This window comes from Heterocephalus glaber, unplaced genomic scaffold, assembly GCF_053883595.1.
Source record: "Heterocephalus glaber isolate CG9 unplaced genomic scaffold, H.glaber_assembly_v1.0 deba00000676, whole genome shotgun sequence".
Classification (NCBI taxonomy): Eukaryota; Metazoa; Chordata; class Mammalia; order Rodentia; family Bathyergidae; genus Heterocephalus; species Heterocephalus glaber.
The window spans coordinates 26347594-26365057 of record NW_028258156.1 but is presented as its reverse complement, the minus strand read 5'-3'; the positions used below and the strand labels follow the sequence as shown (position 1 = coordinate 26365057).

The 17464-nt window shown below is 40.1% G+C and overlaps 1 protein-coding gene and 1 pseudogene across 2 annotated transcripts in view; both read right to left on the bottom strand.

The window, feature by feature from the left end:
• Positions 1-4678: 4678 nt before the first annotated feature.
• The window catches only part of Rsbn1l (round spermatid basic protein 1 like), an 85770-nt gene continuing 72984 nt past the window's right edge, over positions 4679-17464 (bottom strand). For both annotated transcript variants that reach the window (XM_087206728.1, XM_004839829.4), the window contains exons 7-8: positions 8734-8842; positions 4679-8653 (exon numbers count right to left, since the gene is read on the bottom strand). In XM_087206728.1, the coding sequence (XP_087062854.1) occupies positions 8012-8653; positions 8734-8842 (751 nt within the window). In that variant the 3' untranslated portion in view covers positions 4679-8011. The remainder of the gene's footprint in view (positions 8654-8733; positions 8843-17464) is intronic.
• LOC106008940 (BTB/POZ domain-containing adapter for CUL3-mediated RhoA degradation protein 2 pseudogene) lies at positions 8851-14786 on the bottom strand (annotated as a pseudogene).

Sequence of the window (17464 nt, the reverse complement as noted above, 5' to 3'; positions counted from 1 at the left end):
AAAGCATCCACAACTGAGGAACATCTCCTGAACATAAAGGTGAGATCCGGCGGCCTCAGCTGAATCTATAGGAAATGTGAACACAGACCCACTTGAAAATGGAAAGTCTTCAAGCACCAAGAAAAATACATAAACAAGGCTTCAAGAGCTAGAGAACTGTCCTAGGGATACAGCTCACTGTAACTTTAACAGTTGTTAACTTTATAAATTTGGTCCATTTCCCAGTTAGCTTCTTCATGGTGCAGCAGACAGGAGGAACTGATGCTGACAACTGGGCAGAAGCGGTGGCTGGAGCAGAAAACAGTCCTCACACAGGGACAGGTGTGTCTAAGCACCTGAGTCAGCAAGAAAGCAACAGTTTCTCTGTATTGAGAGGAAAATGATCAGAGTGCTTTTAGCACTGTATTGAGAAACAGGTGCCAACTACTAAAGGAGTTTCCTTTAATGTTGGTTATGTTCGCAGAGTAAACATGACTCACTCTGAATGCAAAATATTATTGGTGTGCTTATGCTCCATGACAAAACCACCGGGGGTACACAGGGGTTAGAGTTTAGATCAAGGGGGAGGTATTCCTTCTTCTTATAATGAGAAACTAAAGCCCAGGTAAATGAAATAAAATTAGCTCATGGTCTCTATAAATGAAAGAATTTGACTCCAAATGTGATTTCTACAAATTGGTTTCCCACAGAAGATGGGAAAAAAATACATCAGTGTGAGATGCTCATTATCAACTGCTAGATAAAGATGACACGGGGTTGCCAGGCATGGTGGCGCCTGGCTGTACTCCCAGCACTCGGGAGGCTGAGGCAGGACTACTCCAAGTTCTAGGCCAATAGTGAGTTCTATAGTGGGCTATAGTGAGTTCTAGTCCAGTTTTTACAAGGGACGTTTTACTCTCATTTTGTTTGCCCTGTATTCAAGTCATCCAATCATAGAACTATTCCATCAGGTATCAGATAGCACTATGTACTATCATTTATAACTACAGCCATAATCCGTAGTGCACTTATATCAGGATAGGCAGGATAGACATGACGTTGAACTGCCAACCCTGGCCAAACTAGTAAAAGATTTTTCGGATGTCCACCATACCTTGCCTTGACCCCTCATCAAGCTTTTTCTCCTTCCCATATCTATCTTCTGTCCAGAATTGAAGTGAAGAATACACAAGGAGACTAATTAGTGAGGAAAGTGTGAAATGATTAGAGTGACCTAGCACACAGCTCTGCCAACTATTCTTTTGACTGTTAATTCCAGGAGCAGAAGCAACTGTTTGTAATGTGTCTATAATAAGCCAAGCAAGGTGCTAAGTATTCCGCTTGTTCTGACATTCACTTTTCACCACCAATTAACAGAATAGGTATGACCTTCCCATTTACAGATGAAAAAAACAGACTCAGTGAAGTAATTTTCTCAAGGTTGTGTATTACTGATACACTGTATTAAACAACCACAGCACTCCAGAGCAGTCTGCCAAAGAAGTGACCATGAGATTGTCTGAAAATGTGCTATCTATGTCCTTGTCCCACTCTTCCAACAATATAGGCTGAAAAAGCTAGTATATGTTATCATTGTACTTCAGTATTTCCAATTTTGGAATATCAGCAGGAAACCCGCACAAAATTGTACAGAACAAGCTTAAGCTTAAACAAGCTGTCTGAAAATCAGACTTTACCAATTAAGACAAACATTTAAATTCTGCCTTAGACTACGAACTATAAAGATACTATTTACACAGTATTTGCCATTTTAATCATGTAGGGCATTGTTAAAACTTAATTTGTAATTCCTGTTTCTCCAGAAAAGCTAGTCAAAGGCAAAAAATGCTGGGTTTTATAGGTTTAATTGTTTATACACTACCTCCTCTTTCCAAATGTGCACTGCTCCTGGATCTCTTAACAGCTACCTTTTTTTTTTTTTTTGGTACCAAGGATGGAACTCAGGTCCTTGTGCTTCGGCAGGCAGCGGGACCACTGAGCTAAATCCCCGGCCCTACCTCCTTAGTTTATCCTTACAAGACAGAAACTTGGTTTCTTTATGAAAGGGCCTGCTGGTCTAAGTTTCTCCACCTTTCTGTTGCAATTCTAGAATTACATTATAAAATCTAGGACTGGCTTTTTAAAGTCATAGAAGGCTACATAATTTATCTTTCCATCCCTGTTACTTTTGTTCCTTTAAATATTTACTGAACATCAAGTATCCTATGAATTAGTGAAAAGTGATAAAGAACATTGCTAACTTGTGGCTCATGGTTTAGCTGGACTCCAACAGGGACTTGTCACGAATGTGAAACCAGGTAAGCAAAGGGCCAAGGGGCAAAGAGTTTGGTCCCAACTGCTGCTGGGTCCAGGAACAGCTGGGATGGCATCAGTAAAGGCAAGACACATGGTGTAAGTAGGGCATGGAAGAGACACGACTTCGCTGTGTGTATCCCATGTATTTCCCCAGCAAAGACAAAGAATTTGCGAAGTACGTGGAGGAATGAATGTACAGATGGCCCTCCATATCCACAGGTTCGTCTACAGATACAGCTAACTACAGACTGAAAATATTCAGAGAAATACTGAACCACATAGAGAACTTTTTTGTCATTATTCCCTAAACAAGACAGAATGATTTACATCATGATAGATATTACAAGTAATCTAGTGCCGATTTAAAGTGCACGCAGGATGCACATAGGTTATATGCAAATGCTGTGCCATTTCACATAAGACTTAAACACCCACTGACTTAAGTATGCAAAGGGGTTCCCCAGGGGATACCCGTACATATGACTGTAAACTGTCATCTGGCAAAGCTGAAAACTGGACACATGAAATGAAGCCTTGCGGTACAAGAGTCTGAAAAAGAAGACTTATGGTGAAGGCTTTTCAGTGCTGTAGTAGGCATTTGGCCTTTGTTCTTTAGGAAAGGAGCCACTATGGAATTTTTTGTAAAACAGGTAACAATCGTATCCAAGAAAGATTAACCCTAGCTGGATGCTGTGGTACGTGCTTGTCATTCAGCATGCTGGAAGGCTGAGGGAGGAGGGTTGTGAGTTCCAAGAGCTAGATGTAGCTCAGTGGAAAAGGCCCTGGGCTCCATCTCCAGCACCACAAAAACAGAAAGGCCAGAAGGAAAGGACAAAAGAAAAAAGCCTTCCAAAGAAACAAAACACAAAACACACCAGCCAGAGTGCTACTGAGTGGAGACTGCTAAGTGCCGCAGGGTCAGAGGGAAGCATGCAGAGGTTCTGCGGACTGATCCGCCGGAAAGCTGACAGACGAGAAAACCACCTCAGCTCGCTGCGAGAGATGAGGCACCACCAAAGATCTCTGAGTTGAAGAAGAGAGCTAGGACATTACCAAAAAACATTATATTATTGTTGTTATTATTATTATTATATAATTACTATATAATACATATTATTATAACAAATTATTCATGTAAAAATCTGGCTTCAAGAGAGTAATAAAAAATTAAAAGAAAATTTTCTCAAGGAATGGAAGTCAAACTGCCAAATACATTTTCATCACTATTATGCAAATTATTTGTGACTCTGGGCTTGCTTCTGTGTCGTTATGATCTTAAATAGTACCACAGTAGTGAACTTTATAGGATAGTACTCTTTTATTTATTTATTTTTGGTTTTTTGAGACAGGTCTCACTGTGCAGTTCAGACTGGCCTTGAACCATGTAGCCCAGGCCAGCCTCAAACTCGAAGAAATCTTCCTGCCTCAGCCTTCCAAGTGCTAGGATTACTGGCATGCACCACCACGCGCGGCCTTTAACATTTTAACAACATAGATGCATAAATTCTAAGTTTCAAAGGGTATAGAAGGATCCAGAGCTCTCATATTTTAACAGTGCAGTTCTTAATAGGCAGATCACAGTAATGAAACATACAGGAAATACATTTTACTTTTCAATTCTAGTTTACATAAATTCTGCTTGCCTGTATTTTGTTCTCAGCTTATTCACATTCCCTGATTGTCTCTGAAGTCCAGGAAGAGTTGGAAGATGCAAGATGCTTCCCTTGCTCCCCCAGTAGAAAGAGTATGTGTGTCTCTTCATTTACCAGGAAAAGACAACTGTTCTTAGTGTCTGTTCACTTTACAAAAAATGCAGTCATTTCCATCCTCAGTCCATGGGTTACAGAGAGAACCAAACAGCAAAGCCGGGAGAGGTGAAGCTCTTTAGCTGTGGGCTGAAGTATCTGAAACGTCCTGCCAGTGCCAAACACAGCAGACAATTCTTGCCCCACATAAGCACTGCATCCTAAAGCCAGGCAAGGTGTTCACAAATCAAGGCAGTTCTGCTTAGGTGAGAACAAAAGAGCTCTTCTACCACTGAAGATCTGAAACCAATCGTGTCACTTTTTAACATCTTGAAAAGAATGACACTTCTGTTCTCCTGAGACAGAACAAGCCACAAGCAGGGTACGCGGGGGTAGCCACCGCGCCAGTCCCAGCACCCATACCTAACTTTGGACCTTCAGTAACCCTCTGTACTCGTCTGCCCACTGGCCTAAGTCAATTTTTCATTATTAGTTTTTAAAAGGAAAAAAATGTCTTTGGGTTGGAATCAGTTCCAAGATTTTATGGTTTGTTGAAGACAGAAACCTAAGAAATGTTTTAAATACCAAGATTAAAATAAAATATCAAATTTAAGGAAATAATTACAAAGGTAAAAAGATTGTGGTTATCAATCTTCGTATTTATTGAAAGGTGCAAGACAAGGAAACTACCTTTCAAACTCCAAAAACAAACCTTGCACCTCTAAATGCAAAATGAATTTTGAGACAAGTACTTTACACGACAGTAAATTTGCTCAAAAGATGTAACTAGAGGGAATAAAGCAGTGCTTATTATGTATAAAAATCTCCCCTGCCGTAAGTATTTAGGGAAAACCTCTTTTATACTCAGGAACATTAATGAAATACCTTAGAGACATAATCTAAAAAAGAAATGTTTTCCTACTGTCAGTGACACCCTCATAAATGGAGACGAAGTGACAGCCACAGAAATGCATACATGCATCCACATACACACACAGAGTTGTGCTACATCAACCTCATCTTTATTTAAGGTCAATAGTCTTGGTGACAAGGTAATGAATATATGGCTTTAGTAAAGTTTGCAACTAAATACCACAAATGCTTAATTCTTTCACCAGCTAACCAGCTAACCTGAGTATAGAATATATATTACTTAGATAGCTTAACAGGGTAAAAATAAAAACAGGTGCCAGGTATGGTAGCACATGCCGGAATCCCGGCACTCGGGAGGCTGAGGCAGGAGGATTGCTGTGAGTTCAAGGCCAGCCTGAGCTACACAGTGCGTTCAAGGACAGCCTGAACTACATAGCAAGACCCTGTCTCAAAAAACCAAACCAAATCAAAACAAAAAACTGAAAAGAAACAAAAGGAAAAACATAATTGCTATAACGTACCACTGAGGTACTAAAGTTTTTATGTAAAGGTCTATATATCCATTTAATAATTTATATAACAATTTATTCTATACACCATATGACCATATAGAAACTATATCTTAAGTGATTTATTGTTCTGGTACAAGATATTAGAAATAAAAGCAAAAATCTTCTATTCAGATAAAGAACTGGAATGTACTAAGAAACCATTAATACGATGCAATATTAAAATAGAAATTTATGTGTGACAAAGGCAGTCAACAAGTTCTCAGAATGACCTAAAGAGGATTTAAAAATTATACACTATCCATAAGACAAGGAACGTAAGCTTTATTGAAGGTGAACTAATTTACTGTTAACCCGTGATTTAGGTAAAACACTTCCACAGAGATTTAAGCATTTCAGAAAACAAATTTTCATTAGTTCAACTATAGGTTATATAAGAAAGTATACCTAAAAGCAACCACTGTAGCTGTTTTCAACATGCATTCCTTCGAGTTGAATGCTTAAGGCTCATATATTTCAGACAGTTACCCTAAAGAAATCTTACAGTGTGACCTCAGTGCATTTATGTATATGCTTCTGGAAAACTGGAAATAAAACATACCTTCTTAAATATATCACTTTTCAATTTTAAAAGATCAAAAATATTTTAAGCAATCCCTTCCTATTTTTCAATTCTGATTTATTGAGAACTTTATTTCCCAAAGAATATAAAAGTCCCTAAATTTAACAAAGCAGATCAAATAGGTAGGAGCATAACACAGTGACATATATAACAAAACCCCTATTTACATTATCATGATTTAGACCTTCCCTATCCCATGAGACTTCCCATGCTGTAAACATTGATTTCCTATAGTATAGTATCTGCCCCTTTTTATTAAAATGGGGGCCAAAACGGACATCATTGATACAGTCAATTTTCATTTGTTCTGGTGAAGTGCATCTTTCTAAAGGGCTTCTTTCTAACTAGAATGAGTTTTGATGGGTACCACAAATGTGGCCAGAACAGAAAACACGGAAATGTAGCACAAAGAACCGCAACTAAGTTATTAACCAAAGTAGGAATAATAGAAGAACCGAGGAATAGGTTTGCAATGAGCAGAGTTCCTTACATCTGTGCATACATCAAAGACTTGTTTGACTTTCATTACAGAAGTGGAAGCAGTCTGAAATAGTGCTGACCTCATCATTAAAGAAATATGTTTTACTCGTCTTTAATTAGGCACTGGCAATTCTGTTTCCTATGACATTTATTTTCCAGAGCTTCGTTATAGAGGAAGTATACCCAGTTGTTTCCCTTGCTAGGGTAGGGAGGGAATCCTGAGAAAGATGAGGTAACACAGTATTTTGTTAGTTATCTCTCTGTATATGGCAATCAAGTCATTGCCTTTATTGTATGGTTTTGATTTTTGCCATATTTTTCCCATTCTACAAGAAAAATGTTAAAGAGGATTTTAATTGTTTACAATTAAATTTTCTATAACTAAAGATTTCTTACTCAGCTATAATCAAGTATAGCACAGGTGCTTATTAGTAAGAAAACTTTCTACTGGTTCCATACACAACAAGGAAAATTTGTTATGGGTAAATAATCTTAGCAACATATCTTCATTAGTTAGAAGGATTAGATATTAACATATCTTATTTCTCCCAACTTTCTAAAATTTTTGTTACCTAAACTGCTTTCTTAAGGTTGAATATAAATATTTTAAAATGTATTCCAGGAAGTAGGGCTAAGAAGTTTCACATATTCATCTTATTCAGCAATTTAAGAAATTGTGCAAAATAGGATACACATATATACATTCACACACACACACACACACTTTCATAACTGAATCTTGGTTTGTTTTTTTTTTTGGTACTGGGGATCGAACCCAGGTCCTTGTACTTGCGCAGCAGGTAGCGAAACCACTGAGCTAAATCCCCAGCCTGAATCTTGGTTTTAAAAATGCTTGCACAGTGTGGAGAATTTATTTACTAGACTTGAATACGTACATTTGCACTCCTTACCACTCTAAATAGACATACTAGCATAGAGAAACACAATGTACCAAACAAATGATTTAACTGAATTGTCAGTTTGTCTTTGCAGACTGAACAGAAAACATATTTATTATGATGAACCTTTATTAAGTGGCTCACATTTCAATATAAATCACACTAAAAAGATTTTTTAAAGCTATTTACACTACAGTGCTGACACATTTAAAATGAAAAAAATGGTATAAATAAGCTCTATGGAAAAGCCTTAAATTGTGAAAAAGTTCTGGCTCATATTACAAAATATATATATGTGTGTGTATGTGTGTGTGTGTTAATGTCAGCTTGATTCTAAAACCTACTCCAAATCAAATGATTTTTTTGAAGACTCCTTTCTGTTTAAACCTGCAATGTTTACAGTGCGTCTGGCCCTAAGTACTTGATACTTCACAGTCATGGACAGGCACTGAGGAATGTTACAAAGCTAACATCATCTATATTTTGTAACAGACTTGAGAGCAAGTCCTTTGCTTGCTTTCAGAATTCATGAATCTTTATTACATTATTAGTTTTTAAAAAAAAGAATTTTAAATGCTCTGTACAAATTTAGCACAAAATGTCATCATCATTTCTGTCTTGATTTGAGTGTGCTGAACTATGCTGCCTTGTATCAACTAGACTTATGAGACTCCCAGGACTCAATTCTTCCTTTAGTTCTTTGTTGCTATTTCCAAAGTTAGAATCCATGTCGATCTTGAATTCTGTAAACTGAACATGATCCAATTTTGCTCTAATATTCTTCCCATCCATATTAGTCGGTGCTCTAGTCTTTTCAGAAATATTAATATTCACAGGTTCTTCCTTGATCCTTATAGATGCATTAGGTTCATGTTTAATCTGCTCTAATTCATATTTAGAATGAAGTTTGTCTGAAGACACAGAATCCAAGGAGGTTTTCCTTACAGCACATATCACGCTGTCCGTGTGAGGTAAAGGAACTACCGACGTGGAATCCGGTGATGTGCCTGTTTCATGGGTAGCTGTGCTCTGACTAACGTCCTCCTCTGAGTGATACAATCTGAGTCGGACATGCCATGCTAAACTGCATACAGCGGAAACTGTCTTGAACTGGTGAACAACATTCCTTGGAATAAAGTAAATGTCATTATCATACAGCTGAATCCTGGCATAGCGGATGCCTTCCCTCCTCAGTTGATTAAGCTTTGCATCATCAACCCACTGGACACACTGAACAAAGAAACAGGAATTCAGGTAAGTATTTTTCATAATAACATCTAAACTAAAGACAATAACTATTTAAACTATACCTGGGACAGTGGAGGTTCATGCAAATCCAACTGCATTCGTTGAACTATTTCTAAGAAATCTTCAGCATGAAAACAAATTACATCTTTGGTTATTCGGGGTTGATTAGGCCTAAAAAAAAAAAAATCTGACAATAAAGCATCTGCCATTGAAGTTTCATTATGTTAAGTCTTTGATAAATTTAAAAGCAAAAATAGTTGAAAGTACCAAAGTCTTCCCTTAAAACTAAGTTTAAGCTGTAATTGGAAAACTACTCTCCATATTTAAACAAAGAGTTGACACCATGAGTTTCAACCTAAACACAGATTAAAAACAATTCTCTCATTTTAGTATGCTTTTGAAGAATTAAAATGATTTGTACCAGTAAACTATGCAAACCAAAAACACTTTGATTTGAAAATGAAGGTCAATATCCATATAAATGAAGCACAAAAGCACATACACGCCCCCGCTCTGTAACATGGCCCCAGAAAGCACTGGGACTTAGGAAGTGACTAGAGTGTGAGGGCTCCCCCTTTGCCATGGCTAACACTGGTGCTCATTCCCATGATGGCACTGCTGGAAGGTGAGGGAAGCACAGGGTGTGGCCCAGTGGGAGGATAGGAGCACCGAGGCACAGCCCGGCCCTGCCCTGGCCCAGGCCCTTCTCTCTGGATCTCTTGCTGTCTGCCCCCTGGCTACCATGAAGTGAGCAGCTCCCCTCCACCGTGATGCCTGACCTCACCAGGGCCTACCAGTCACACAGCCAAGTGACCATGCTGAAACCTCTGAAATGGAGCCAAAAGAAACCTTTCTTCTTTGAAGTTGTTTTTCGTAGGCTTTTGGTTACAGTGATGAAAAGCTAACATAATGTGGAAACTAAAAAAGTGGATCTTATAAAAGTAGAAAATTGAATAGTACTCAGCAGAAGCCAGGAGAAAGAGGGCTGGATTGGAAGAGGGTGGTTAATGCATACAGAGAAGGAGGTGGCTAGAAGGAATAACTGTTCACGTTCCACCACATGGCAGGGCAACTATGGCTGACGTTTGATTGTATACCACAAAATAGCTAACAGAATGCCGAATGTTTCCCACACAGAGATTGGCCAGTGTTTGACGTGAGAATGTAACAATTATGCTGCTCTGACCAGTAAACACTGTATACATGTATGAAATATGCTGTACCCCATAAACAGATTTACTATGTGCCAGTAAAAGCTTTTTTTAAGTTAGATGTATGTGGGGAAATGGAATACCTTCTTTCCATGGAAGACATATATAACCACACTGATGCATAAAACTCTTAAATAACTCAATAAAGTTAAATGTTCCTTAGAAAAGTACTAATTACTCACTGGGGTCATCAGTGATTTTAAATATAATTCTAAAAAATTCCCAATTCTTCACTTAGAGATGTACAAATTTACAAATGGTATCCAAAAATGAATTTGAAATGAAATTCTAAACAACCTAAATACAAAGAAATTCAAGACAAAGAAAAATCATAACCAAAATTTCTAGACAAGTGACAGATTATGTAGGAATCATGCATTATGTTATATAAGGGAAAGGATAATGTATCACTGGATTGCAGGTTTCTCATCAAAGACAATAGAAAACAGCCAGTGATTTAGCTCAGTGGCACCGTGCCTGGCTCATAAACCAAGGTCCTGAGTTTGATCCCTGGTACCGAAAAAAAAAAAAAAAAGACAATATAAAACAGAAGAATAAAATGGATTATCCTTTTTTTAGAAAACCTTAATCCATTCTTTTGTTTATTTCTCCCTTGCCTGGCTGGAGTTCAAAAATTCACACTGCCAAAAGCTGCTTTCTGAACGGGGCTAAGAAATTCCCCAAACCGTTAAGCCACAAAGTCTGATTAAAGTACCTAAGATCATTACCAGTGAATTCAGTGTTAGTGTTTTCCTTAAGATCAAGGAGATAATAGATTTTGTTTCCATTTTTCATTTTCTCATATTGATTTCATTCCCCTCTTTCCTTTCCCCTACCCCTCCCACTTCCCCTTTGCCCCTTTTCTTCCTATTTCACATTATGTTATACCTTTTAGTCCTTACATTTTCAGTTTCTCACAATAGATAAACTATTCAGTATTTACACACGTGTGTCCTGTTTATTTCACTTAAGAGTATCACCTCAATGTGCATCCATTTAGCTATAAATGTCTCTAATTTCTCATTTTTTATGGCTGAGTAGTACTCTATTTATTTTTAAAAACCTACATTTTCTTTATCCAGTCTCCAGTTGATGGGCAATTGGGCTGCTTCCAAGTTTTGGCTATTACAAATTGTGCTGCTAAAGTCTTTGTAAATAGGGAGGGGTGGAGGGGTTGAAGGGAAGGCAGGGGAATGGGGAAAAAATAAGAACCAAGAGAGATTATGTAAAGGTGCAAATTTCCAATGATGAATGTAACTGTACTGTAGACCTAAAATGTACCAATAAAATTAATTTTTAAAAAATTTTTAAAAAGGAAGGAGAGGGATAAAGCCCAGAGATTCAAATTTGGAGGCCGAGGGGAAAAAAAAGGAGATAATAGTCAAAGAAGAAATATTCCCAGCCCCAGGCCACTGTGCCTTCTCAGGACCAAAACTAGGTATCTGAGATGGCTGAGGATCTGAGTGTCAAAGTTCTAGTTAGCAGGTAAAGGGGATACGGCGGTCAAAGGACAAGCATGAAAATACCCTAGGAGGGAGTTGAAAATTTATTAAAGGGCTTCATGAGGGCAGCTGAGAAAACAGAGTGGTGGCCTCAGGCTGAGACATTCCAGTCTCTGTAGGAAAGCCACAAAGCCAAAGCCTGAATCTGGCCAAAGAAATGGATGGTCGGTCATCTTAGCTCCAGTGAGGGCCGGAAGCCTAGGAGCTGCTTCCCATGCCTGAGCTGAGAGCTATTTATACATTCAAGACTGTGCCTAACAAAACATGCCTGATTAGTAAGGCACATCTGCCTCCCCTCATCATGTCATCTCAGGTCCCTTAGAGTGCCCAATGCTGGGCCTGGTACTTGCCTGTAGGCTGAGATGTGCTGTGAGCAGCCACTGAGCAATCTTAAAAGTCATCGAGGGAAGAGCCCGGCAACCTGTGTTCCTTCCTGGAAGTGGGACTGGACATGGCCACTCTGCTTTGCTAGGCTAGTAGAAAGCTCCTTCCCTGTCAGCATTCCTCTGGAAAGAATTCAGATAAGCGGCCTGCCAAGGGCCAAGCCAAACAAAGAAGGGAATAAAAACCCCAGTCCTGAGGCAGAACTGCACCCTGGCTGGTGCACAGCACCCCCATGGCCAAGTGACCTAGCAAGTGGGAATGAAGGTCTTCAAAGGGGGGTGGGCTGCTAGGGTCACTTTGCCCAGAGGCTCACCACTGAGGACAGCCACCTTCCACAGGCAGGATACAAACCAGTAACATGGATGTCAGGCTAGGCAGACACGTGGACAAGCCTCGGCCACCTCTACAGGGAGGCTGGGAGCACAGGCCAGCCCTGTGCAGGGCTCCCAGGCTTTGACAGGGAGGCTGGGAGCACAGGCCAGCCCTGTGCAGGGCTCCCAGGCTTTGAGGCCTTCCGGGTGCCTAGTTCCAGGCCCTGTGCCAGCCTCTGGCTTTATGGTAGGTGAGGACAGGACAGCATGCTTTCAAGGACCACAATCAAAAAGAACAATCCTGCTAGTCCCTCTAAGCTGTGGGTGAGATGTCTTTCCTCACAGGATGCCCAGACTCCCCAACAGTCTGGTCGGTCTTGATGGGTGGGCCGTAAGGTGCCATAAGGTGCCGGTCACCCTAAGTGCGACAGCACTTGACACAGATGTGGCACACTCAGTCCTGCTGTTCAAAGGTCTCATCTTCACTGGGGGAAGCCTGGCTATGGCTCCAGCTTGTGGCTTCCAACAGAGTTGTCAGGAACTCGAGGGGTCTCACAGGAGGACGCTGAGTGTCTCATAGATTCAGGCCTCTGGAAATTTCACCTTGGTCTGCTTCTTCTCCAGGGCATACACAATGGAGGTGCAGCATACCCCTGCCAGCTTACAGCCCTGGCCATAAGAGGAACAGCAGCAGATTTCACCACCAATGACGTCCGTGATAAAGAACACGTGGCCACTGAAGCACAGGGACAGCTTATCAAATAGCTCCGTGTTGTGCAGCAGGCGGTCGTCTGAGTTGCTTGTTGCTTCTGTTGTAGGGCAGCTTCACCACAGGCGTGGTAGAGGACTCCTCCCTCAGGGACAGGATGATGAGGATGTTGCACACAGGCTAGGAGTTCTCGTCCTGCACAGCAGTCTGGCACAGGTTGACCAGCCCCTGACTGAGGTAGTATTTTGCTTCAGCCATCAATTCCCGATTTTGAGGGACGATGATGGTGTAATCTCAGAGGTAATTCAAGGTGGTACCAAAGTGCTCCCCAGCCTCGTCGGTCAGCACCTCCGTGCACCTGCTGAACGTGGCCTTCGGCATGGTGCTGTGCCATGTGAGTGACCACACAGAGGTGTAGTACAGGGAGCAGCCCACTCTGAGCTGCATGTACTTGTTGCCCAGCCCACCTCCCTTGAAGCTGCTTGGCGTGGGCTTGGCCTCTGAGGCTAGGCACAAACAGGTGTCCCCAGATATCTCCCACTGCAGGCAGATGACCACTCAGCAGGAGGTGAGCTTGGAAGGTTCCACTATGGTGGAGGTGGTCGGAAGTGAGACCAGAGCAGAGGCCAGAGTCTCATACTCTCCACACAGCCCCAGGGGGCTCCTCTGCTTTCATCTGAGTGGCCACCCACCTGCCTGCCTGAGATCCTGGGCTGTAAGCTCACATCCTGCGCTCACCAACTCCTCCCAGAGGAGCAGCCCGGGCCTGCTAACCTGGGAAACTCAAAATGGATTATCTTTAAAGGACAGTACTGGAATAAAATGTCAATATAGGATTCTATAATCTCCAAAAATATCCTCTGAAAAGGTAAGGTAAAATTATTTTTAGAAAACAAAGGCTGAGAAAATCTTTTACCAAAAGACAGCATAACAAAGAATGTTAAAAGAATTTATCCAGGCTGGGGAAAATGATACTTAGATCAAAACGTAGATTTAAACAAAGGAATATAAAACACATTTAATAGGAAATATAAAGATAATTGTGTTTATTTAATGAATTTCTTTAGCAAATAATTCTCTAAACATACTGTGAGGTTTACAGTATATGTAAAGTAAAATGTGTGACAAAAAGCATAGCAAAAATGGGGGTAGAGGAATAAACAGAAATGCCATTCACTCTTTTTTGTTTGTTTTTCGGGGTTTTTCTCCCCCAGTACTGGGGTACCTACCTTGCACTACCTTGCACTTGCCAGGTAGGTGTGGTGCCACTGAGCTACATTCCTGGCCCAACCATTCACTGTTGAAAGGTTCTTACACATTGCATAGAGACATAATATTGTAGTGTTTGAAGATGGATTGGTAAGTTTAAAGCATTGAAATAAAACACAGCTACAAGTAGTAAGCAAATAACAGTGAGAAAATATAATGCTAAAAATGACAAGAAAAGGGAAAAAGGAACAGAGAATAGGCACAAAAGGGAAAAACAATATTTACTACTATTAAATATAAATCATCTACTCTAAAAGATTCATGATACAAAAATCAGACAAAAATCAACATTCCTACACACTGATAACAAACCTATGAAGAAAGAAATTAAGAAAACTATTCCACTCACAACAGCTTTAAATGTTAAGTGAGAGATTTGGTGTCCAGATGCTGGAATACAGCAACATGAGGAAGACAAGAAAGAAGAAAGTGGATCCCTTGTACCCAGCATGGATCTGAAGCAAGAACTGAAGCACACAAGGACAGCAAAGAAAGAGACTTCAATCCACAAGAAGGAGAGAGCAGGTGGCACTTTCTCCCTGAGCCCTGGCTCACTTCAAGTGAGGGGCAGCTCAAACCTGCACACATATGGTGACTACTGGGGGCCCCAGAGGCCTTCAAGGAGAAATGCACCAATGGAACGGAGCAGTGGATGCAGCAGGTGGCACTGGCTGATGAGTTATTTGGGTTCAGACATCCCCCAGGAGAGGGCAAGTGGCCAGTCGCCATCTTGGAGTGGGGCCAATTGAACTGGGAACTCAGAGCAGCTGTGGGTGGGCTCCATCTAGCAGCTCCCAGCGTCACAGTGAGGCAGAACCAAGTTCAAACTGGCAGGAGGCCTACAGAGTATTGCAGGCCGAACAAATTGGGTTCCAGCCTCACAGCCAGAAACCAGCCTGAAGTTCAATGGAACTAAAGGTACAAGCTTGCTGGGATTATCCACTACCCTGCCATAAAGCTATAGCTGCACTGCTGGGATTAATCAACTCAGATCTTGGCTCTATCTGCACACTCCGTCTACCAGTGACAGCAGAGACACACCACGAAGTAGACATTTTTGTCTTCTTTTCTTGTTTTTTGTTTTTTTATTTTTCTTGATTATTTGATCTTGTTTTTATATGAGTGTGAACAATGTTTCTAGTTTTGTTGTTGTTGTTCTGTTCTGGTCTTGTTTTTATTTCCTTCTTCTCTCCTTCCCTCCTGTCTCCTTCACCAGTTTCTCAAAGTTCAAGTAATCTTCCTTTGTCCTCCAGCCTTGCTACTAATCTCTTCCTTGTCTTCTTTTTCTCCCCTTTTTCCTCCCAATTCCTTTTAAGTTTCCTCCTCTGAGGGTAAAATCGCCATATTGAGGTGATTTTAATTGAGGCCATAATTACTGTATACAATTTTCTGTTTGTTATATAACCACAAATCTAGTTGATATGGTTAAAGGTGACAAATTAATAGTTACCATAGTTTGTAATTTTCTAGGCTGTGTTTGATGTTATTGTTATTACTGACTGTACTACTTTAGCCAAAGTGACATAATTGTTATAATCAGTTGTTCCTCCTGGTATGCCAAAACTGAAACTGCCTGAGGGTCATAAATAATACTATCGGCCAGTCCCAAAAAACCAGGGGCTAAGCCAAATAGGCAGCAACTTCTCATTCCTAATACATTGAAGAGATAGGATTGTGCAACAGGCTCAAAACCCAAAAGCCAGCTAAACCTAGAAAACATCTCTAAGAAATAGTAATTTCCTAAGGATTTCCAATGTTAGCAATAAAGCTACCTGCCATTAGCAATTTACACACATCAACCCAGGAATTAAACTAAAAAACAAACAAACAAAAGAAAAGAAAATGAGAAGATATGGAAGTAAGATGCAACTCCAGACTTTCAGCTTGCTAAAGGCAATCCCAGAGGGCAGTGAGGTGGAACAATTTGAAAGCCACCCACCTGGACTCTCTGAAGTGGTAACACCAGAAGTTAACAAAGAGGATAAATGAGGGTCTAGAAAAAATCAAATCAGAAATAACTTATCAGATAACCACAGAGTTAGTGACATAAAGAAGGACATGGTTAGTGACTCTAGAGCAGATATAGATAAAAAAAAATAGAGGAGCTCAGGAAAATGATGGAAACCACAAATGCCAAATATAGGAAAGAAATGGAATCCATGAAATAGATTCAAACAGATATCCAGGAGATTAAAAACTCCATTGAAAGTATACGCAGCAAACATGAGCCAATGTGAGGACAGAATATCAGATATAGAAGACAGGATTACAGTTAGAGATCAATGAAAAGAAAGATTTCTTAAAAATAGCAAAGGACCACAAAAAAATTGGTCCAATAGCTGCTAGATGATGCAAAGAAAAATAACATAAGATTGATACGAGTCAAAGAAAAAGCAGGCAATAGTGCAAACGACATTAAAAAAAACCTGTTCACAGAAATAATAGCAAAAAACTTCTCAAGTATGGAAAAAGAACTTGACACACAGATAAGTGAGGCATATAGAATTCCAATTAGCCATGATCAAAATAAATCTATACCACAGCATATAATAGTCAAGATTCTAGAAATTCAACACAAGAACAGAATATTAAAAGCTGTTAGAGAAAATAAACAAATCGCATATAAAGAAAAGCCCATTAGAATCACACCAGATTTCTCAACACAAATCTACAAGTCAAGGAGAGCTTGAAGTATTTCAAGTCCTAAAAGAAAACAACCTCTAGCCCCAACTGATGTACTCCACAAAACTATCTTTCAGCATTGATGGAGAAGTAAGATACTTCCATGACAAAGAAATCTGAAGAAAATCATGACCACCAAACCACCATTCCAAAATGCTCTGAAAGACATTCTAGAAAGAGATAATGAGGACTATAACTCCATGCACCCCCAAAAAATGAATCCACCAGGCAAGGCAAGTAATTAAACAGAGAGGGAAAAAAAAGGAAACCAACAACAGGAAAATAACATGACCAAGTTAATATATATCAGTTATAACCATCAATGTAAATGATCTCAATTCACCAATCAAAAGAAACAGACTGAAAGAGTGGCCAGGGATTTATCACAGTGGCACCGTGCCTGCCTTGCAAGCTCAAGGTCCTGAGTTCGATCCCCAGAACAAAAAAAAAAAGAATGGGGAGGCTGAAGCAGGAGGATTGCCACAAGTTAGAGGCCAGCTTGGGCTACATAGTAAGTTCAAGGCCAGCCTGAACTACAAACTGAGACTCTGTGTCAAAAAAAGAGAGAGAGAGAGAGAGAGAAAGAGAGAGAGAGGTTACTACATCCTTCTAAAGGAAACAATCGAACAGAAAGAGATAACAATCATAAATATATATGTACCATTCAGAGATGATGCCTTGTTGCTCTCCATCAGAGGTACAGCACATGCACTATCCTCACCTGG